The 23,289-nt window shown below is 40.0% G+C and overlaps 1 protein-coding gene across 6 annotated transcripts in view; it reads left to right on the forward strand.

Annotated features, from left to right (window-relative positions):
* The window catches only part of LOC105482535 (doublecortin domain containing 2), a 195,422-nt gene that overhangs the window by 738 nt on the left and 171,395 nt on the right, over positions 1–23,289 (forward strand). For all 6 annotated transcript variants that reach the window (XM_011742665.2, XM_011742666.2, XM_071097534.1 and 3 more), the window contains exons 2-3: positions 698–1,087; positions 5,540–5,594. In XM_011742665.2, coding sequence (XP_011740967.2) covers positions 795–1,087; positions 5,540–5,594 — 348 coding nt within the window. In that variant the 5' untranslated portion in view covers positions 698–794. The remainder of the gene's footprint in view (positions 1–697; positions 1,088–5,539; positions 5,595–23,289) is intronic.

Raw genomic sequence — 23,289 nt, forward strand, 5'->3', positions numbered from 1 at the left:
CGGGGGTTTCCCTGTGTTTCCCAGGCTGGTCTAGAACTCCTGGTCTTAGGCAATCCTCCCGCCTCAGCCCCTCAAAGTACTGGAATTTGCAGGCGTAAGCCACCGCGCCTGGCTTTGCACATTTATCTTCCAGCAAAGAAAAACCTGGGCAACTACAGCCAGGAACTTAATTGCTTTAACTTGGGAGAAAGCAGGAGCTTGAGGGGTAAAGGTGCAAGAAGAGAGAAAAGAAAAATTAGGCTGTTTGGCAAGGGTAGCACAGATATGATGTAAGAAATTGGGTTTCACCATATTTGTGTGTGTGTGTGTGTGTGTGTGTGTGTGTGTGTGTGTGTCCTCCTCTCTCCTGCCCTCACTCGGCGTGCCTGCTCGAAGCCCCCGCGTGTGTGTGTGTGTGTGTGTGTGTGTGTGTGTGTGTGTGTCCTCCTCTCTCCTGCCCTCACTCGGCGTACCTGCTCGAAGCCCCCGCGCGGTTCCTGCTCCTGCTCCGAGGAGGTCCACCTTCATTTTGCCGGTAGCTGGTGAACCAGGTGTGGTGCGCGCACTGCGGGCCCTGATTGGTTGTGCACGCCACGGTGAAAAACTTGAACGTCTACTCCGAGTCCTGCAGCTCCTAGTGTCTCCGCGGGGTGGACGCCAGGCGCACGGCCGTTACTTCTCTTTACCTGTGGATTCGTCAGTTTCTCGTTCGTTTCAGGAGGCGATCCCGCGCCCTGGGTGCTGTGAGGCCTCTGGGGAAGCGGAGGTGCCTCCCGGCGCGGAGCAGCGAGCTGAGGCTGTGGCCAGCGGGGAAGATGAGTGGCAGCAGCGCCAGGTCCAGCCACCTGTCTCAGCCCGTCGTGAAGAGCGTGCTTGTGTACCGCAACGGGGACCCCTTCTTCGCGGGGCGCCGCGTCGTCATCCATGAGAAGAAGGTGTCCAGCTTCGACGTCTTCCTGAAGGAGGTGACCGGCGGCGTTCAGGCACCCTTTGGGGCCGTCAGGAACATCTACACCCCGCGGACTGGCCACCGCATCCGGAAGCTAGACCAGATCCAGAGCGGGGGCAACTACGTGGCTGGAGGCCAGGAAGCCTTCAAGAAACTCAAGTGAGTCGGTCTTCCCCACCGCCCACCCATTTCAGGTGCCCTGTCGTGCGGGCTTGATATGAGGAAATGCAGATCCTTACCCCGCCACACCTCAGTGGTTGAGGGGCTGTGACTTCTCGGTGTGACTGATGCCACTCAAAACTCTCGTTGCAGTTGGGGGGCAGAGATTGACACTGTGACTGGAGAAGGAATTTCACTTGGGTAACAGTAGGAGTAAACTTAAAATTTGTGTATAAACAACAGGAATCTTAAAAAAAAATTATCCTTGCAAAGGTTAGTGACCAAACTGATACTTTTGCGTTTTCTGTTCAGTTTTTTCTTTCCTTTTCCTTATTTTTTTTCTTGGAACTCCATCCTTTTAATTTAAATAAACATTCTTAAAAATCACTTCCAAGTGTTGGACACTATATTGTCACCAGAGGAGAAAATTGCTCTGCATTTCCCATACCGTTTAAATTATTTCAACCTTTCATTCCAAGTAGAATTGACATCACTTACTTTTGTGACCCTGCTCCACCCCCTGTATGTTTATGCTGTTAGTGTAATGCAGGAAGAGTTTACTGGCTGACTGTATTTGTCGACTGTCTGTCTCCAGCAACGGTCCTTATTCCTAGGGGTCCTTATTCCCAGTTCTTGAGTTCACTCATAGTAAGTGTTCAGTGAATTAAGAAACCCTCAATTCAGGGAACAAAGATGAGCAAGGCATGATTCCTTGTCTTTAGGAGCTTTCAATCTAACTGGACTACCTGCATACTAACAATTTTAATGCAAGGTACAAAGAGATACGTGCAATTAGAAAAATAAGGTTATGTGTGAATTGTGAGTTGAGAGTTGGTTGGGGTGGGAATTATAGGACAGAATTTTACGTTCCATTTTTTTTTTTTTACAGCTTTATTGAGATAGAGTTATCACAGCATAAAATCCAACCATTTCATTGGCTTTCAGCGTATTCAGAGTTGTGTAGCCATCACCACCAACTAATTGTAGTTTATTTCCAGCCCTCCCGCCAAAACATTTGTACCTCCCAGGTTCCTCTTTCCCCTGTCATCTGGTAGCCACTAATCTATTTTCTGAATCTATGGGTTTGTCTATTCTGGACATATCATATAAATGGAATCATACTATATATGGTCTTTATGTCTGGCTTATTTCACTTAACTGTAATATTTTCAAGGTTCATCCATGTTGTAGCATGCATCAGTACTTCATTCTTTTTATTGTCGAATCATGATTTGGGTATACTACCTTTTACATCCACGCTTATCCATTAATCACTTGATGTATATTTGGGCTGTTTCACATTTTAGCTATTATGAATAATGCATCTATGAATATTTGTGTATAAGTTATCATTTCTCTTTGGTGTATACCTAAGAGTGAAATTGCTGGATCATATGGTAACTCTGTATTCCATAGTTTAATAGAACATTTTAATTGAAATTCATCTTGGGCTCCAGGATAGCAAAAAGCCTTGACCATAAATCTAAGCTTATGAGTTCATAAGCATTATTGGATTCTTAATAATTAAAATTCAAATAAAGATTTTTAACTACATAGAAATATTTTTCAAAATATCACTAAAGTTCTTGAATGTAATCCATCCTCACCTATATTTGTTTAAATTGAGTTCTAGGTATTCTATTATACTTTTTGTTATGACAGACATTCTTTTCATGGAAAGTGACGGATATATTTGGATTTATCCGCCCCCCCCCCACCGAAGCTTCTTAAGCATGCTTTGTTAAACTTCATAAAAAAGGGCTAAATGAAACTGCATGCTTAAAATAAACTTAAAATCAGGAGACTGAAGACTTAGTTGCTGATCAATTCTGTGTCCTTGGACAAGTCACTTGACTCAGCTAGTCAGTTTTTTAATACAGAAAAGGTACATAACCATTTGTACCACATAGGGCTGTGATAAAAGTAAATGCTATAGGTGAGTGTGTTTTGTAAACACCAAGTGTTACATAAATGTAAGACGCCTCTATGACCAGTTCCTTTTGTTACATACTTTATTAAATGTTTCCATATAAAGCAATATCATGGAAATGAAAATCTGGTTCAGAATCTCTGAACGGTTGAAAGTTGTAGACTCCTTTTACAATTCATGTTCTTTTGTTTATTTGGTCCTACCAACTCACTAGATTAAAAAAAAAAGATACAGTTCCACACCAAATAGAAAGTGTACTCAAATCTCTCTAAGAGATTTGCATGTTATTTTTGCTTTTAGTTTATACATAAAAAACTGAATTTGTTATAACAGTGTCCATGGTTAGGTTTCCATGCTGACAGATGACTATTTTATTTGTGTTAAAGAAGTAGTATCTATGATTATAATGATAGAAGCCAAGAATACTTGAATGTTGAATGTATTTGAAACTTAGCACTTGTAAGTTTATGTAATGAATGGAGAAACTGTCAGAACAAAAGAAAGCCCAAATGATGTTAAGGATGATTCGTGGGCTTTCATTTAGACCCCAAATGATGTTGGGAAAGACAGCAACATCTTTTTCAAGTGGAACTGATCAAATCTCTGCTTGAATTGCTTTCACTTAGATTTTTCTAATATTTTTGAAACGATAACTAAACGTCAGGTAGCTATTAAACCCTTATTTATTTCAAATGTGAGACCACACATTCAAAACCTTTATTTTACAGCAGAGAATTCTAGAGATTATTTTCCCCAAAACTTTCCCAGTGCATTGTTGGAAGTTGACTCTACAGCATTAATCTTGTAGATCTGAAACCACTTTCTTGCACGTGACAGAATATTTTGGTATTATTTCAAAACTCAGCCCCTGTAGGTCCACAAAAGACCCATTTTGTTGCTGAGATGGAGTGTTTGCACTGTTTTAAAATATATGACTACTTTTTTTTTTTTTTTTTTTTTTTTGAGACGGAGTCTTGCTCTGTAGCCCGGGCTGGAGTGCAGTGGCCGGATCTCAGCTCACTGCAAGCTCCGCCTCCCGGGTTTACGCCATTCTCCTGCCTCAGCCTCCGGAGTAGCTGGGACTACAGGCGCCCGCCACCTCGCCCGGCTAGTTTTTTTTTTTTTGTATTTTTAGTAGAGACGGGGTTTCACCGTGTTAGCCAGGATGGTCTCGATCTCCTGACCTCGTGATCCGCCCGTCTCGGCCTCCCAAAGTGCTGGGATTACAGGCTTGAGCCACCGCGCCCGGCCAAAATATATGACTACTTTTATATAGGGGCAATGTATGACAATTTCTGGATGTATCAATTAACTAAAGTATTTTATCCAAAAAGGCAAACAGCAACAATAAAAACATTTCAATAGCCAAAATTAATTCTAACATAAGCTTTTTTTGGGACAAGTTGGCAATTATAGTAGTTGGGGTAAACGGTCGATCTATTATTATAAATTAAATGTTAGGTTTATATTTTTAATATTAAAATGTTTATTTAGCACATTTTATGTATGAAGCACAGTTTAGGGGCCATTTAAAACTGGAACCGCTGCCGGGCGCGGAGGCTCAAGCCTGTAATCCCAGCACTTTGGGAGGCCGAGACGGGCGGATCACGAGGTCAGGAGATCGAGACCATCCTGGCTAACACGGTGAAACCCCGTCTCTACTAAAAAATACAAAAAACTAGCCCGGCGCGGTGGCGGGCGCCTGTAGTCCCAACTACTCCGGAGGCTGAGGCAGGAGAATGGCGTGAACCCGGGAGGCGGAGCTTGCAGTGAGCTGAGATCCGGCCACTGCACTCCAGCCTGGGCGGCAGAGCGAGAGTCCGTCTCAAAAAAAAAAAAAAAAAAAAAAAAACTGGAACCGCATCACAGTGATATTATACGTGAAGTTGACAAAGGTAACAATTTCAGGTTGTGCTTATGCGACAGCTAAAGAATGATCACTGTCAATATCTAGAGCAAATAGTAATGGAGTAATAGGGGTCTCTAGAGGTTAATTAGTCCACCCATCTGTTTCTGAGCTGAACCAATTACCAAAGTCATCCCATATGACTGAGTGTTTTTGTATCATTAAGGTGCTCTCATAGAGAAAATAATTTCTCAGCCTTTCCCAGTTGTTACCTGAATGCATGCTATCAGTACTTCCTTTGACCTAAAGCCTGTATTTAATGGAACAGTTAAGCAGCTTTGCACATAAGCCACTCTTTTAAAAAATCAGATCTGTAAGAATATAGCGTATATAGTAAGCAGCTAACTATTAAGAGGGAAAAATGTTCCCTAATAGATGTATGTATTTCTAAGACTTTCCTTCTCTTGAAGTTTAGGGTAGACATGTGTCAGCTCTGGTTGGTGGCACTGCAAGCAGTTTTTACTATTGTAATTGCTTTTAATTAGTAGCTATTTGTGTTTGCTTTAAGGTTGAGTATTTCCTATGAATTGCTTTATTTTTAAATGATTTTTTAAAACAAATTACTGACTTAAAGTCTGTAAAAGCAACTCTTATTGTTTGTTTGTTTTTTCCTCAGTTACTTGGACATAGGAGATATCAAGAAAAGACCAATGGAAGTTGTTAATACAGAGGTAATGCAAATATTATTTTGAAGATTCAAATAAACAATGGTGCCATTTGTTTCTTTTGGTGTGTCTTAGAGATTTGGTCGGCATTCTACTTTGATGAGTTCTCTAATGTAAAGAAACGGGACATTATGTGTTTTAAGGCAAAGATAATTCTTTCTTTGAATCACTGTCAGAAATGAAAAGACTGGGTAGGTGTTCTAAGATGTGCAGGATATGTCAAGATTAGACAAAACATGTTTTTCTCTTTTCTAGCTACATGTTCTCTGATTGAAATCCACGGGAAGGTTCCCTGTCAAGTGAGAAGATTCTGAGCATTGTTAGATAAATCTTTACCAAAGCTACATCCTCATCCTAATGTGCCTCTGATAACTCAGTGTTTGAAATAGCCAGCGTCACTCTGACTGCCCCTGAGGCTTTCTAAGAAGATGAGTAGATGTCATGTTGGATGCTTGGTGACATCAGGAAAACACCTGTGTTTTAGCTTCTATCAAAGTGCAAGTGAAGCATTGTTCCTAAAAGCTTATGTGAAGGTTGGAAAAGGAGCTTGTGAAATATTCAGAATACCACATTCCACACATAGCTTCTGAAACCGGTGGAGTTTTAGGTATTCTGTAGGATGTATGCTTTAGTTTGTGAATGAAAAAATTAGATTAAAAACAAAGTCAGGGCCACAGCTTGAGACAGGGAAAATGGTAGTTAGATCCAGAACAGGCCTGTGTTCACCAGCCCAGACAGCCACTCTTCCCATTCAGACCCCAAATAAACACGTGCTCCCAATGGGTAAGTTCTGCCAATGAAGAAATGGCCAACAGAAAAGTAGTTTTCCTCACTTGCAGTCCAGAGCCCTGGAGGGACTCTCCTCAATACTCACCATTTCCTCTCACACCATGTTTGTGCCTAATAGGACCAAATAGGCCCCTCTAGAAAAAATATTGCATAAGAAAAAAATTCTAATTGTACAGTATTTGAAGAATATGAGGTTAAATTCATTATTCAAATAATCTGTAGAAAGAGGTACCCTTCCCAGACATCATTTAACATAATTAATATATATATATTTTTATTTTCAGTGCATCAAATTGATTAGTCATGAAAGTGATAGGCTTTGCAGCTTCAAGTAGACAAAGGTATACATTTACGATATAGCTAAAGAATGACCACCAGTTGATAGCTGTCTCAAGTAGAGTAGTAATAAAGGACAATTCTGTGAATTTGTTCTGGATGGGATTCTGATGAAAGGATACACACCTGTTTAAAGTATGCTACCTTGCATGAAATGGGTGATGGAAACTGGACTTCTGCATTAGAATTTGAGATGTGTGAATTCCCAAAAAATGTGGGCACAGTATATTTACTCTGGATTCCAGTGTCTTTGCTGAAGATATTATCCCTGGTAAAAGACAACAGGTGTGCAATAGACTTATCGAATATACTTTTTCTTAATATATGTATATATATTTATAAATATATATATATATAATATATATATATATTTTTTGAGACAGGGTCTCCCTCTGTCTCCCAGGCTGGAGTGCAGTGGCTCGATTTCTGCTCACTGCAACCTCCCCCTCCAGGGTTTAAGGGATTCTTCTGCCTCAGCCTCCTGAGTAGCTGGGATTATAGGCATGTGCCACCACACCCGGCTAATTTTTTTGTTTTTAGTAGAGACGGGGTTTCAGCATGTTGGTCAGGCTGGTCTCGAACTCCTGACCTCATGATCCGCCCGCCTCAGCCTCCCAAAGTGCTGGGATTACAGGCATGAGCCTGTAATCCCAGCCCACCGTGCCCAGCCTTAAAATAGTGTTTTTAATAATAGAAGCAGTCACAGAAACTCCAGTTCATTTAATTTGCTTATTGTTCTTCCACTTTGGGGACAGTAACCATTGTTTCTCTTTACTTTGCATTTACTCATGAGCCAACATACAAGATCCTTATTTATGGATGCACACCTTACCTGTGAAAAACCTACTCCTTGTCTCCAAATAAAAGACTGCATTTCTTTTATCCTGTTGCCTACTGGTGACTCTCTCCCACTTACTCCTTTCCTCTTGCTGCCCTGCTGTGGTCTTTTATTTCCTCTCAGTCCTTACCCATAAACCCTTCCAAAGGAGATGAAAAGAGAGAAGTAGAAGAAATTGCAAAATGCAAAGGAGATGGGAAAAGGTGATGAGAAACTGCTTGTCCATGTTCTTTCCCGCATCTTCCATGCACTCATGCCCAGCTTTCCCACTTGTTCGCAGGAGTCCTGTCTCCCACCGTGCCCTCCTGTCGTAAACTTTCCTCCAGGTCTGGACAAGCGGTGTGTTCACTTCCCTCACTTCACATGTCCAGTCTGGAGATACCTTCCTCCCCAAAGTTCGCACCATGACCTTCACCCTCCGAAGTCTGCTTTGAGCAAAAGCAGCCCCTACTTTCATTGCCAGAAAGGAAGGTTTTTGGGTTCTTGGCATCTAAAAAGCAAACTGTGAAAGCGTTTTTCTTCTGGAAATCTCACTTTGACTCTGGATTCTATGGTATTTTTACTGCTGTTTTAGATAGAGCATGAGTGGAAAAGAGTTTTGTAGGCTGCCCTGAGAACCTAACTATTGTGTGTGATTTTTAGTATGGGAAATTACCTTTCTCTTTCTCACAACTTAATTATAATCAAACTTTTGGAGTTCAATAGGTTGATAAGTTGGAGGATGATCTATGCTCAAAATTCAAGAACAGACTTGGTAGAACACTGGCATTTCACAAAAATTATAGATCTTTAAAAATCTTAGGTGGGTATTTCCTTTCAACATCAACGTATTGAGAAAAGACTGCACATCTTGTTAAGTGCTATTGAGGATGAGCATTCTTTGGAGTATGATGATATATAAAGGGAGATCAACAGAGAATTATTTTTGAGGTGGATTTAGAACATGAATACTTCATGAAATTGGAGGGTTAAGAGTTGTTTTATGTGGTGAGTTTCAGTGCTGTAGTAGCACAAAAAAATTCAAAATGTGTCATTACGAGGGATGAGTGAAATAACTTATTCACTAAAATGGGGGGCATTTCCCTCAAATCTAAGGCAATTTCATAGAGTTTGAGTTTTCAGTGATAGGCCTGCATAATAAAAGCCACCACCCCAGTATACACAATTCAGTTTTTCTGGTTACCTAAAACATACTAATTCGAATTATTCCAAGTACATTTTACATGGAAAGACCTTGGCATTTCAATGGGGTCATGCAGAGCGCGTGGCACTGGGTCCTACCCACTGTGGCTGGGACACCCTTTCAGTGAGTGCTGGGAGTTATTCCTTCTCTTTTTCCAGAGCAGCTCACCCAAGACCATGGGTATGATCTGTGGCTCTTACGCAGTGAATAATTTAGACAAGATAGCACCTGCTTACTGACTGCAGGTCATGCTAACCAGAATGTGTGTGTCACCTCAACATTGGAAATTCTTTTGTGGTTTGTGTCACTGCTTGCTTGTTCCATGAGGCTCATCTTTGAAGCAACACTTAAAGGACAGCCAGTGCTATTCCTCTTCCTCTTTATGGCCTCATCATGGGGTCACGGAAAGGCAGAACTGTAATGGACCTAACCCAAAAGAAGCATAGGGTCCTGTTTGGTGAACACTTTGCACAGCAGGAAGTAATGGGTTGGAGCAGGGGAATAAAGAGACAGAAGAATAAAAGAAAGAGGAATAAGATGACTGTGTGGTTGTCTGCACCCACCTCAGAGTCAGGGCACCATATGGGCTCAGAGCAGCCTATCCCTGTCTCTCTACACACAAGTCCAGCTTTTACTAATATCTAAATAAACAGATCTCCTAGATTGCCCTTGTACTCTTTTTTCTGCTCTTGAGTCATTTTGTATAACTATATTTTCATTTTTCTTCCCACTTTCCCTGTGTCAGTGGTGGTTCGATGAAGACAGTTTTCTTAGCTTTTGACCTTGGTAACTCATCTCCTTGTATTTATCACTTCCCAATCCTCTCTTTGCTTCCTCCTCTCACACTCTCAGTCCAGTTTCACATCTCATCTATCTTCTAAGTCCCAAGTTGATTTACCAGCTCCTTTCTTTCCTCTGTACCTTAAGCAGCCTGTGGGAGTCCTCTGTCCTCATGCAGTGGAGACCTCTGATTCTGCATGTGTGATGCCTTTACCAGCACTTACTCTTGCCCCTACCCTTTTGCTTTACTGAATGTGATTTCTGCTTCCTCTCTTCTTGTTTTCCTACCTTGTCCTCTTTGCTTCCATGTTACTGAATGCCTATACAATGAAGTGGGCAGAGTAAGCAAAATGAACAAGACATGCATGACCTCTCACCTCCGGGAATTTATAGTCTTGCTGAAAAGACAGACGAGCATCTCTAGTACCACATAATAAGTGATTCAATTTAGTAGATATAGTTTGCATTGAGACATTTAGTTCAAGTGCTTCTGGCTTTATCGTGTTGCAGCAAAGCCATCTGTGGACACTTCACATGGAAGCGTCCTTCTGCTTTGACCTGGCGTTGGAGATCTCACTGTTCATTCCTGTACCTCATGTCTCATCTGTGTAGTGCGTCCTTCATATAATGACATTCTTTTTTTTTTTCCATAACCATTCAAGGTGGAATTAATGACGTTATTAAATGATCTTCAGAGTACAAATCTGTTTTACTGTGTAAAGGGCTTTGGTACACATTATATACAGAGGGGAAGAGCAGGCAGCTTGACTTCGGAGCACTTATGATGGGCTGGGAACTGTGCTAGGCACTAGGCATAAAATGGATACTTCCCTGCCTTGCTCTTTGGGAGTTGAGGGTGTAGGAGAAGAGACAGAGAAGTAAACCAGCTATGATGATCTAGTGGCAGGTGGCTGTGCTAGAGGTGTGCTCAGAGGACCAAGGAAGTGCAGATTGGATTAGGGCTGTAGGTCAGCGAGTTTGAAATGGTTTAAACTATAATAGTCTCTTTGGTTTTTTGGCCTGTTTCTCTTAGATCAAAGTTTTGAGAAAGTCTCCTACAACTTGATTGAGGGCGTTATTTAATAATTATATCTGTACAAGAGTCAAAATCAGTCTCTAGCAGAAAGAGTGAAAATCAACTTGCATGGAAAAGAGGAGAAGGTTGCCTTGCTATTAACCAGGCTTAGAGGGTAGACACATTTAAAGCCAACTATAAAATTAACAGGATGTAATCCCAGCACTTTGGGAGGCCGAGATGGGTGGATCACGAGGTCAGGAGATCGAGACCATCCTGGCTAACATGGTGAAACCCTGTCTCTACTAAAAAATATAAAAAACTAGCTGGGCGAGGTGGCAGGCGCCTGTAGTCCCAGTTACTCACTCGGGAGGCTGAGGCAGGAGAATGGCGTAAACCTGGGAGGCGGAGCTTGCAGTGAGCTGAGATCTCGCCACTGCACTCCAGCCTGGGTGACAGCGTGAGACTCCGTCCCCCCGGAAAAAAAAAAAAAATTAACAGGAAACATTGTTTCTCCTATGGTGGCTACTTTCTTACTGCTGATACTCTCAGTCTTGCTTTGCTATTCCTGTCTTTTACTGAGATCTTTATTGGCTAAACTTCTCTTACCTCATACAACCCCTGGTTAATCCCTGATTCTTTTAATTTCACCTTAAAAACAGAAACCAATCTAGAACTGATCTCTGTTTCCCTTAGCTCTTTAGAATCCTTCAGTGAGATTCCAAACCCTAGAAACCTACAAACTTTCCTGCCTCTTTCTCACTGTCATTTTATGGATTATTTAAGTGCTGGCACTTGCTACACCAAGTCCACACATCTGATTTTGTCAGACTGCAGGCTTGCTCCTGTTAGACTTCTGATTAGGCTTTAACATATACATCGGAGTTGTCTGTTAGATTGTAGTCTCTAGGAGGTCTGCTAATCCTGTATAGTACCCACCATACTGAAGGCTGGGAATTGTTTAAATTTGCTATGGTTTTTATCTTCCTTTTGAGCCAATTTAGGTAGATGTCCATTTGCCTTGCACATGCCTGGTTATTCTGGTTTTCACATAATGGATAGGACATCTCAAATAATTTAAAAGCCTTTTTTTTCCCACCACCTATTTAGATTTTGTTTCAGGGGTAAAATTAGTTGTAGTTAAATCTTTATTTGATACATTTATTGCCCCTGTAGGATAATTTGCAGCTATATTGAATGAATGCTATTCATGCAACAAGTAGAGTTATCCTTCAGTATTCTCAGTCCTAGGGATTCGTTCCAGTACCCCTTGAGGATACCAAAATCCAAGGATGCTCAAGTCTTTATATAAAATGTCATCATATTTGCATATAACCTATGCACATCCCCCCGTATACTTTAAATCATCTCTAGAGTACTAGTAATACCTAGTGCAATGTAAATGCTATGTAAATAGTTGTTATACTGTATTGTTTTTATGTCATTTTTAAATGTTGAGTTTTTTTTCTTTTTCTTTCTTTTTTTCTTGATCTGTGGTTGGTCGAATCTGTGGGTGCAGAACTCATTCATATGGAGGGTCAACTATATTTATTGTGTGCCTGTTATGTGCTAGGCATTGTGGTTGTTAGCTGGGAACTAAGCTCCTGGTTTCTGTCCATGGAGCTTACTAATCTTTAGCCTTCCTGGTGTGGTATCTCTTGATTTTAACTCTACCAGTGTTGGTCTTTGTTGCAGAACCTGGTGTGAGGCAGATTTCTTTGATTCAAGAGCTGTATTCAGGGGGCTAAATAGCTTTTGAACCTTATTACTGATAATAAGTCAGAGGATAATGGGATTAATTTTTGAAGAATAAAAAACACCTAATTCCTGGAAAGTATTTTCTATTTTCCTAAAGTTGTAAACACCTAGTCTACTCATTGCAACCTGAATAATAGCTGGTGTTGTCCAACCCTCTCTTATGATCAGGATAAGTAGGCTTGAATCTCCATTGCTTAGCCTTTTTCTTCCCCTATGTGAATTCCACAGGTATTATTATCTCATGCCCACCTCTTCTGAGTTTCTGCTTCTGAAGTATTGGTTGAGTTATGGATTCTCTTGTTCTCTTACAGTTTGTGTCTGTTTAAGACCCCATCAACCCAGAGATGAAATTCTTTCATTAATGTCCACAAGAATACCTCACTCATACAAGCTTGTGTGTGGTGATTTTTTTTTCTTTTTCTTTTTCTTTTTTTTTTGAAACGGAGTCTCTCTCTGTCATCCAGGCTGGAGCACAGTGGTGCGATCTTGGCTCTCTGCAACCTCCACCTCCCAGGTTCAAGTGATTCTCCATGCCTTAGCCACCAGTAGCTGGGATTATAGGCACCTGCCACCACACCTGGCTAAATTTGTATATTTAGTAGAGATGGGGGTTTGTCATGTTGCCTAGGCTGGTCTCGAACTCCTGACCTCAGGTGATCCACCCACCTCGGCCTCCCAAAGTGCTGGGAGCACAGACGTGAGCCACCACACCTGGCTTGTGTGTGGTGAAATTTATCAATGGTGTGTAGAACTGGAGTGGATATTCTCAGTCACGTAGAAGTGTTGACAACTCTACGTGATGTTATACTTCTCCATTCTTAAAAATACCTTGGTCTTATGTGCCAATTCAGGCTCCAGCCTGTGGCTATGCTTCTTGATGACTTCTTTCTTTTTTCCCTCCTCCTTTTCTATGCTACCCCTACTCCACATTCCCATTAATTTCTAATACAGAACAAGTTGGACATTCATTTTTGTTTCTGTGAATCCATGTTCTCAGGATCAGCAGTAAAGAATTTTTTTTTTTTTTTTTTTTTTTTTTTTTTGGAGACAGAATCTCTCTTGAGCGATCCCGGTTCACTGCTGCAATTTCCCCTCCCAGGGTTCAAGCAATTCTCATGCCTCAGCCTCCTGAGTAGCTGGGACTACAAGTGTGTGCCACTACGCCTGGCTAATTTTTGTATTATTAGTAGAGATGGGGTTTCACCATGTTGGCCAGGCTGGTCTCAAACTCCTGACCTGAAGTGATCCACCTGCCTCAACCTCCCAAAGTGCTGTGATTACAGGCATGAGCTACCATGCCCAGCCTTGCAGTAAAGATAATTTTTACTCTCTTTTCCACATTTGTATTTAAAACATTAGTAGTCTGCTTTGGGTTTCCCCTTCTTTTATCTGTTCTTCCTCATCTGCTATTGATATCCATCAATAACCCTCAATAACCAGTCACAAGAGAAATATAAGCAAAAAGAGAGCAGAAGGTCAGGCTCACCTGATTCAAAGGAATCTGTTGGTGAGTAAGTGTGCTATCTGTGCTTCAGAGAAATGCTGTCTCAAAGTAAGACCACAGTGAAAATCTTCCCAGAGAGTGGCAGCCTTCTTGGGTAAACATCCTTCTGAATTCTCTTGAATACATTGAGATAGATGTATTTTCTTACGGAGAACTTGGATCAACCTTGTTTCTTCTTTGTGGGGTGGAGAATTTTAGGAGTACCAGGAGAGGAAGAGAAAAAGGAAGAGAGTGTTTGAAACTGCAAAACTTTGTCTTGCTGAAAAGTTTGTGGGAACCCGGGTTGTACTTCAGGTCAGTTACTCAGGTGAATGTCCTTAAGATTTTGAATATCATTATTAAAACTTCACATTTCAGTTTAATCATTAGGCATAATCTCTAATGAAACATACTATAAGATTTCCTACTTAAAGGCTTTGGTTGGGAACGGGATTCTAGACATTAAATTGATTCTAGACATTAATTGGGATTCCAGGTATTAATTATTAACCTTATTGCAGGAAGGCATGGTGATTATGTGGTTTAACTCACTAACCTTTAGCTTGGGAATTCTGAGACCCAAGAGGCTTCAAAGAGGGAACTACTAAAGAGGTAATCTAAATATTTCTTTCTTTAACTTGTGGAAAACTTTCTGGATTATGTTAACTTGAGGAAATCTTTCCAGATTATGTTAGTCAGGTTTACTAATTTATTGAATAAATCAAAGAAAATAAAACACGCTTTTGCAAATTCTTCCAACAATATTGAAGCCCCTCCCCAACCTTTTATTTTATACCTTTCCCCCACCACTCTGATATAACTGCTGCATAACAAGCATTCTTTTAAGGAAAGCCAGTTCACATCAGTGACCATGGTGATTCCAAAGTATTCATGACCTTACCAAGGTTTCCTGCTGAAGAACAACTGCTATATTTCATTTTCTTTCACACTTTCTTGTTTTACCCTTTTGTCACCATTGAGCTGTGTGTATGGATGTGTATGGATGTGTGTATGTGTGTTCAAACAAGACTAAGAAAGACAGAAGTGTATCTGTCAACCGGTCAAATATCAGTCTAATGAAAAATATTCATCAATAACTCCCAATCAGCTCTGATCAAAAGCTAAAAGATTGGTGGTTTTACTTTAGACTTTAACATGTATCATGGCATTTGTTCCAAATATCTTGCATCCTCTGTTTGTCATTTAGGCATCTTGTTAGGAAGCTTATTAGCTGTGAAATTAGCAGATATGCATATTACAGCATGTGTAGTTTTTTATTTATAGTGATAAGCTGTTCTAAGCAAAGAGAAATTTAATGCATGTTTAGAAAATAATTATTAACCTTTTCAGAAAAAAATAGGAAAAGTAATAAAATGTTAAATTACTAAATATGTGTAAAATGCCACTTGTTTTTTCTCTGCCTGACTTATTTCACTTACCATAATGTTCTCCAGGATCATCCATGTTTTTGCAAATGACAGAATTTCTTTTGTTTTCATGGCTGAAGAGCAATGAAGCTCACATGTGGAATCCAAAAAGTCAAACTCATAGAAGAGAAAAGAATGGTGGTTACTGGGGCATGGGATGAGGACAGGGTAGGGAATGGGGAGATGTTCATGAAGGGGTACAAAGCTTAAGTTTGACCAGGAGGGATAAGTTCTGGAAATCTATTGCATAGCATGTTGATTATAATTAATAATAATGTATATTTGAAAATTGCTAAATGAGTTTTTAAATGTTCCTACTAAAAAAAGTGCTAAATATGTGAGGTGATAGATATGTTAACTAGCTTGATTTAATCATCCCACACTGCACCCATATATCAAAAAATTATGTTGTACTCTATAAATACAATTTTTGTCAATTAAAAATAAATAAAAATATCACTTAGTTGAAATATCAAACTATTCTCCATACAAATTTTCATTTAAATTCCGACCAAAATAAGATCCTTTTGGCAATTGAACAGCAACACCTATTGAACTGAGAGGAGCTTGTTGTTCTGATATTGCATGAGATTCAGAAACATAGAAGGTGAAATTTTAGGACTGTGTAGTACAGTGCATGACCTGAAGTTCTGCCAAGGTATATCAAGCTTTTGGTTGATGGCAGTTGAGATACTTGTGCACTTGCTAGAAAATCAATGTTTAGATTCATATTTCAGGATAATTATTAGAATGAGCTTATTGAGTTTTCTGGTGAAGTCAGAGGAACTCTTCTTGATGAAAGTATATTTCCATATGGTATAAGTAATAGAAAAATGTGTCTAAATAATAGCAATGTCTAGCCGGGGAAGACAAATACATTGGATTCAAGTTTTTATGGAATGCCGCTCATGCATGATTTTACATTTCCTCAAGAATATTTCCCAAAAGCCAGGAAGTAGACTACATTCTAGGCCTGCAGACATAAAAAGACTCATGTGCCAACCAGAAATACAACAAGGTAATCGTAGGAGGACTCTGTAAAGAGTTTTAAAAGGTGAGATACATGGAAAAGACTAAAAATATTGGAAAGTAATATCAGAGATGATTAATCCAAGGGAAGAAAAGTATTTATTTAGACCCAATTAATAATTGGTTTCAATACTTACAAAGAATATGGTAATCAGCCCTCTACATTATAGCTGGGTAACAAAATTGGGGTAAAAAATTAAGGTATGGTGTGAAAATTGGTGAATTTAAGTTGGTTTGAAAGAAAACCCCATTTTTTTTTTAATTGGAGAAGACTACTAAAAGCTTATTGAAAGAGAAAGAGTGATACCTTCTATCTATTTTAAATAGAAATACATTCTTCTGACTTGCACATTTCAGTTGTATGCCAAGATGGCAGAGGTGAATTGAGGTTTATTTAAATTTTAAAATGCGCTCTAATCTAAGGTTTTCGGGGTCAGAACCTTCCCGTAGAAGCCCAGAAGGAGCACTGCCCAGCTGCCACACTCCACGAAGAAGTGGGTGGTGGGAGAATACTGCTGGAGTGACTGGCAGCAGTCCGTATTGACACCTCCTGTCATGATTTCTTGTTTCAGAGAGTTCTCCCATGCAAATAAACAGGCAATGCTGTGATTTTCTGACTTACAGTCAGAATTGTGTAAAAAAAAAGTAACATAATTTGAAGCAACACTGTGAAAGTAAAGGGTTTGAGGAATAGTCCTGTTTTGCTGTGTGGTTTTCATATTTAGAACTGAAGGTAGCATAGCACCCTGGACAGACATAGCAACCATCTAAAGAGATGTTTCAATTTCCCCCCACTAATTGTACGTCCAGCAAAGATGCATCAAAAGAATAAAGGAAGTAAAGCCCAAAGGAATCAGTACTAAGAAACCAGTATATGAAGTCATCTGTGAGGATGCTTTCGCATTTGATTAGGATATAAAAACTTGTTGGGTTAAACACTTTAAATTTTATTTCTCTTTAATTTAGATCAAATTCTTGGTGTGTGTGTGTGTGTGTGTGTGTGCGCGCATGTACACATGCACGCATGCGTGCGCCCTCTTACATGTCTGATTGTTTGGGAAGTATTTTTGGATTCTGGGAAACTATGTTTCAAAGATCTAGAGTAGCCCAGAGCAGCAATAAATCTTTGAACTTTTCCTGGAGGGCTAGTTTGGTGAGAACACTGTGCTAATGAGGCCAAGGACTTAGGCTTGAATCCCACGGGCCTCTTAGATCTACTAGGTCCCTGGCCCCAGACTGTTCCCTAAAAACCAGCTGTCCTCTCAAATGTGGTACTGGTTAAGGTTTGTGGGAAAGTATATATGTAATTCAGCCTACATCGATTACTGAACTCAGAAAACAACTAAAAAGGTCCATCTCTTGAAAGTAGGAGGCTAATAGTCCTATCTTTATGTGTAAAATAAAATAAGTTTCAGTATAGTTCAAAACGAATGGAGGCTTTTTTTTTTTTTTTTTTTTTTTTTAAAGGTAGGTCTCTATTTGTACTTGGCTGATTTCAGCAGGAAGTATGCAGGCAGTATGCCCTAGTGTCTAGCTTGGTCAACAATGAAAATTCCCATGTATCTTTGTGAAAGACTCCTTTATAAGCAGCCAGCCAGATCAAACTCAGATGTCATCCCATGATTACATAGTTTGGATGTTTGGTTTGTTGAAATAAAGTTGATTTCAGCCCATCTGTTAGCTGGGGGCAGACCTTTAAGTGGTGAAGGATTGTGGGAGAGAGACAAATAAAGTGACTTGTTATATTTGCAGTGTCTAATGTTTAACCTGGAACTGTTCTCTCTAGGAAATTTCAAATGGCAATCTCTGCTGCTTTGTATTTTTCCCCCTTCTAGCTGTAAGTATTTTTGTGTTTCAAAGATCTGTGAACCTCTATGGCCATCTTTGCTATTTCAAATTATATAGCCATATGTAACTGGGCTGCCAGCTTTTAGAAATTTTTAGATAATGGCCAGGTGCCGTGGCTCACGCCTGTAATCCCAGCACTTTGGGAGGCCAAGGCGGCTGGATTGTTTGAGGTCAGGAGTTTGAGACCAGCCTGGCCAGCATGGTGAAACCCTATCTCTACTAAAAATGCAAAAATTAGCCAGACATAGTGGTATGTGCCTGTAATCCCAGCTACTTGGGAGGCTGAAGTAGGAGAATTGCTTGAGCCGGGAGGTGGAGGTGAGCTGAGATCCTGCCACTGCACTCCAGTCTGGGCGACAGAGTGAGACACTGTCTCAAAAAAAAGAGAAAGTTTTAGAAAATAAGTCATCTAATATCATTCAAATTGCATTTTATTAATTATGTTCTAAGTGATAAAACTCCATATCTGGCTTGTTTTCCTAGAAACGAGTGGATAACTAGATTTCCAGTATTACAAATTTTGCATTAGCTAGTTTTATATCTTCCATGCTGGTTTTTAAAAGCTGGTTTAAAAAAAAGAAGTGTCAACTGAAAATATTTTTACTATAGCAAATAAATTCTTTTAGTATGGCTTTTGCAAATGCAGAGCTTGTTTTGCATGAAGGCTCAATTGACTAATATTTAATTTAGTCAAATAGTATATGAAAATTGGATTAAATTGCCCTTCCACTAGTCGGTACTTCTCCTAATCAGATTGTTATTCCCTTGTGTTATTTCTATTTTAATTAATTTTATCAATAATATTGATTAACTTTGGCTTTCCTCACCTATTAGGCTACCATAAGCCAGGGGAATCCTCAGAAACTTCCTAGAAGAAATGACATATACCTTGTGACCTAAAGGGAATGAGTATGTTCACCAGGCAAACAGAAGGAGGAAGAGCATTGCAGGCAAAGGAGATGGCATATGTAAACGTCTGCAGATGAGAGAGCACAGGGCACATTTGTCTACATGTTCATCTCTACAGGAACATGTATATAATGCAATCCAAGCAATGTGATTGTCGACTGGGAATTTTCAGCATTTTTACTTAGTGAATCTTATTTATTCTGAAACTCTATTCCTCTCCCCCGCTTCACCAATTCATTTCCTTATGTATAATCATATTCAAATAATTCTCCATCTCTTTAGGAATTCCCTTTGCTCTATCTTTTTTTTTTTTTTTTTTTTTTTGAGACAGATTCTCGCTCTGTCGCCCAGGCTGGAGTGCAGTGGTGCAATCTCAGCTCAATGCAAGCTCTGTCCCCTGGGTTCATGCCATTCTCCTGTCTCAGCCTCCCCAGTAGCTGGGACTACAGGTGCCCGCCACCACGCCCGGCTAATTTTTTGTGTGTGTTTTTAGCAGAGACGGGGTTTCAGAGAAGGTTTGCCAGGATGGTCTCAATCTCCTGACCTCATGATCCGCCCGCCTCGGCCTCCCAAAGCGCTGGGATTCCAGGCGTGAGCTGCCGCGCCTGGCCTTGTCTGTCTGTCTTATAGCATCAAGTTAGTGCAGTTGTGTGCATCAAATTTGGTGTCAAAAGACCTGTCCAACACTTATTATAAACATATTCATTCATAGACAGTCTTAGTTAGATGTCCACATTTTAACCTGTAGTCATGTGAGTTTAGCTTGTGTGTCTCAGGTACCATGTACTTACTCTGAGTAAACAGACAGAATTATAAAATCATTATGGCACTCTCCTAGTACTCCATCTAAGTGATCCTAAAGGATTATAAAGATGGTTTTGTTGGCAGCAACTGGAGAAGAGGAGTCCGCAGATGAATTTATCTATGGTCTCTGCTATTATTTTAAGCCTCCTTTCATGTGGGAGGGTTTGGAGCCCGAGGGAATGACACTAGTCACAAATTTATGGCTCTTACGTTTTGGTGGTAAAAAATTAACATCACAAATTCTTTCATCAAAAAAATGATTTGAGCACCAGTTTATGTGCCAGGCATTATGTTAGTTGGATTTGCAGTGGTGAAGAAACCAGACAAGGCAAGCTTTCCTGAAGCTGGCTGTGTAGTGGAGAAGATGGGTCCATGCACAAACCATCCTAAGTGTGCTGTGTGGGAGGATACAGGTGGCACAGGCTGCTGGAGGGATGGCCACCATAAGCCAGGGGGAATCCCCTCAGAAGCTTCCTGGAAGAAATGATATATACGTTGTGACCTAAAGGGAATGAGTGTGTTCACCAGGCAAACAGAAGGAGGAAGAGCATTGCAGGCAAAGGAGATGGCATGAGTGAATGTCTGCAGATGAGAGAGCACAGGGCACATTTGAGAAACATACATGTGCTGTTTGGCTGAATCATGGGAAGAGGTTGGGATAGAAGGATGGGGATGGAACTATGTGAGAGACAAGGCATGGGAGGTAGAAAGGTACCAACATCAAGGGTTTTAAAAAGGAATTTATCTTTTTCCTAAAACCAACTGAAAGCTGCTGGGTGTGGTGGCTCACGCCTGTAATCCCACCACTTTGGGAGGCCGAGGTGGGAGGATCACCTGAGATTAGGAGTTTGAGACCAGCCTGGCCAACATGATGAAACCCCGTCTCTACTAAAAATACAAAAATTAGCTGGGCATGGTGGCATGTGCCTGTAATCCCAGCTACTTGGGACATTGAGTCAGGAGAATTGCTTGAACCTGGGAGGCAGAGGTTTGCAGCAAGCTGGGATCACACCATTGTACTCCAGCCTGGGCAACAGGAGTGAAACTCTGCCTCAAAATCAATCCATCAATAAATAAAACCAAAAGCTATTGAAGGGATTTCATCAAGGAATTGACTCAATGACTCTTGTTGCTACAGCAAGGTTGGAGGCCAGGCGACCATGTGGGGGAGGTAGATGTGCCACTCATGATGGGAGAGGCTGTGGAGATGGTTGGAAGGATTAGATTTGAGAAACAGAGCTTAGCGACTGAGTGGATGTAGGGTAATGAAAAAAGGTTAGCTGGATGATTTTTGAGTTTCTGACCTGGACTACTGGATAGATGGCATTCCCTTTCATGAAGACAGGGAATACAGTTTTTTTTTTTTTTTTTTTTTTTTAATGAAGGTGATAGGCAGAGATATTTGAAGCATTAACTTTTGAATATTGAGCCAGCCTAAATGTTAGAAGATATAGAAAACTGGAACTCACTGTGAGTGTGTGTGCATGCGCACATGTGTGTGTATGTATTTCTTTGATATGTGTTTAGTGTTGTTCTGAGTACTTTACAAAGATGATACAATTTAATCCTCTCAACAACCTTATGAAGTAGGGATTGTTATTATTCTGACTTTACATGGGAGGAAATTGATGACGAAGACCTGTTTCTCAAGAGTTCACAGAGGAGGGACCGTGTGTTCATATATTGTGTGTTAATGCAGAAGGAAGCATTTCCTACAGAATTAATGCAATTTAATTAAAAGATGATCATTCAGTGTCTTTTTGTGCTTGAAAGGATGTTTGTGGGGGTGAAGGGCTTTGAAATATTTTCATACCTTGATTTAGTGATAATAAGAAGGAGAAAATATATAAGGAGGACTAAAGATTAGGAAGTGAATCCAGAAAAGGGATAAAATATTCTTTTAATTTCCTTAATAGTCTTTTTTTTTTTTTTTTTTTTTTTTTTTTGAGACAGAGTCTTGCTCTTTGGCCCCGGCTGGAATACAGTGGCATAATCTCAACTCACTGCAGCCTCCATTTCTCAGGTTCAAGCGATTCTCCTGCCTCAGTCTCCCGAGCAGCTGGGATTACAAGCGTGTGTCACCATACCCAGCTAATTTTTTTATTTTTTTGGTAGAGATGGGGTTTCACCATGTTGGCCAGGCTGGTCTTGAACTCCTGACCTCAAGTGATCTGCCCACCTTGGCCTCCCAAAGTTCTAGGATTACAGGTGTAAGCCACTGTGCCCGGCCCTTAATGCTCTTCTTTAACAAGTCATCATTAGTCACCAAACATTGCCTGGAATTATTTTAGTTGTATTCTCGATTGACTTTTTTTTTTTTTTTTTTTTTTTGCCTTTGTGAATATTTCCTATAGGACAGGATATTTATGTTGAATGTTTCCAACACAGTGCTTGAAAAGGCTTTGTCATATCTGCTTACAAAAAGGCTCCCATAGGAAACCAGAAATATTTTTACATGGAAATTTACTACAGAGTGTGAAGAGATTAGAGACAGATATATAGAGCCGAGAATCACTGAATGCATTTTTAAAAAGTTTTTACTGTGCTACTGTCAAAGGGCCATTTGGTGTCTTTAGCTACTTTTTCCAGATGTTTCGAGTAACATTTACTGTTACTAAGCAAAAAAAGCAACTTGAAGAATTGGAGGAAGATAATAGGGAAGAGCATCATGTGTTGGAGACAAGCTACTTTTCTCCCCAAGATCTCAAGGTATCAGTTCCTTGATCTCTATAAGCCTCATGTTCCTTATCTAAAATGTGAAAATAATACTACTATCTTTTAAAAATTAGTGTGAGGATTAGAAACATATAGGTATGTGTTTAGCTCCTAGCACTGTACCTAATACATATATAGAATTCAGTACATGGAAATTATGCCATGTCGTTGCTGGTGTTACAAAGGGCCACATGAATTGAATAGCTCATAAGTGAAATAAGACCGGGTTTACTTCTGGATGACTGGGTATTTGGAAAAAAATAACATTAAAGAAAAAGAAGGCAGGGATTGCTGTCATTATATTGGCTGCTTTATCAGGCTATGACTAAAAGGAGGAATGCAAATGTACATGAAATGTAAATGTAAATGCTGGATCAGCTACAAATCCCTCTACAGATGCTATGTGATACCATTACTTCTGAAAGAAGTAATCATTGGGTGGATGTTTGATAAATAGTTGAGATCATTATTATATAAATACATGAAAAGGAAAATATTTCAGCAAATAAAATAGCACATCATATACTTCTGTGTGTGACTGGATCTTGGAATTGTTCTTCAAATATTTAGGGTTTGCATAATTTCACAAAGACTGAGAGAGTAAAAATACACATGTGAATTAGCCAAGACTTTTTCTTGCAATAAGTGGGGAAAAAAAGAAGTCTCTGCTTCATTTTAGCAGAAAAAGAATTTTTGAAAATATGTTAAATATCCTTAAAAATCTCTGATGGAGCTAGAGAACTAAGTTGAGAGAATGAGCAGCCAGAAAATCAAGACAGCCAGAACC

The sequence above is a fragment of the Macaca nemestrina genome, chromosome 5, assembly GCF_043159975.1.
Source record: "Macaca nemestrina isolate mMacNem1 chromosome 5, mMacNem.hap1, whole genome shotgun sequence".
Lineage (NCBI taxonomy): Eukaryota > Metazoa > Chordata > Mammalia > Primates > Cercopithecidae > Macaca > Macaca nemestrina.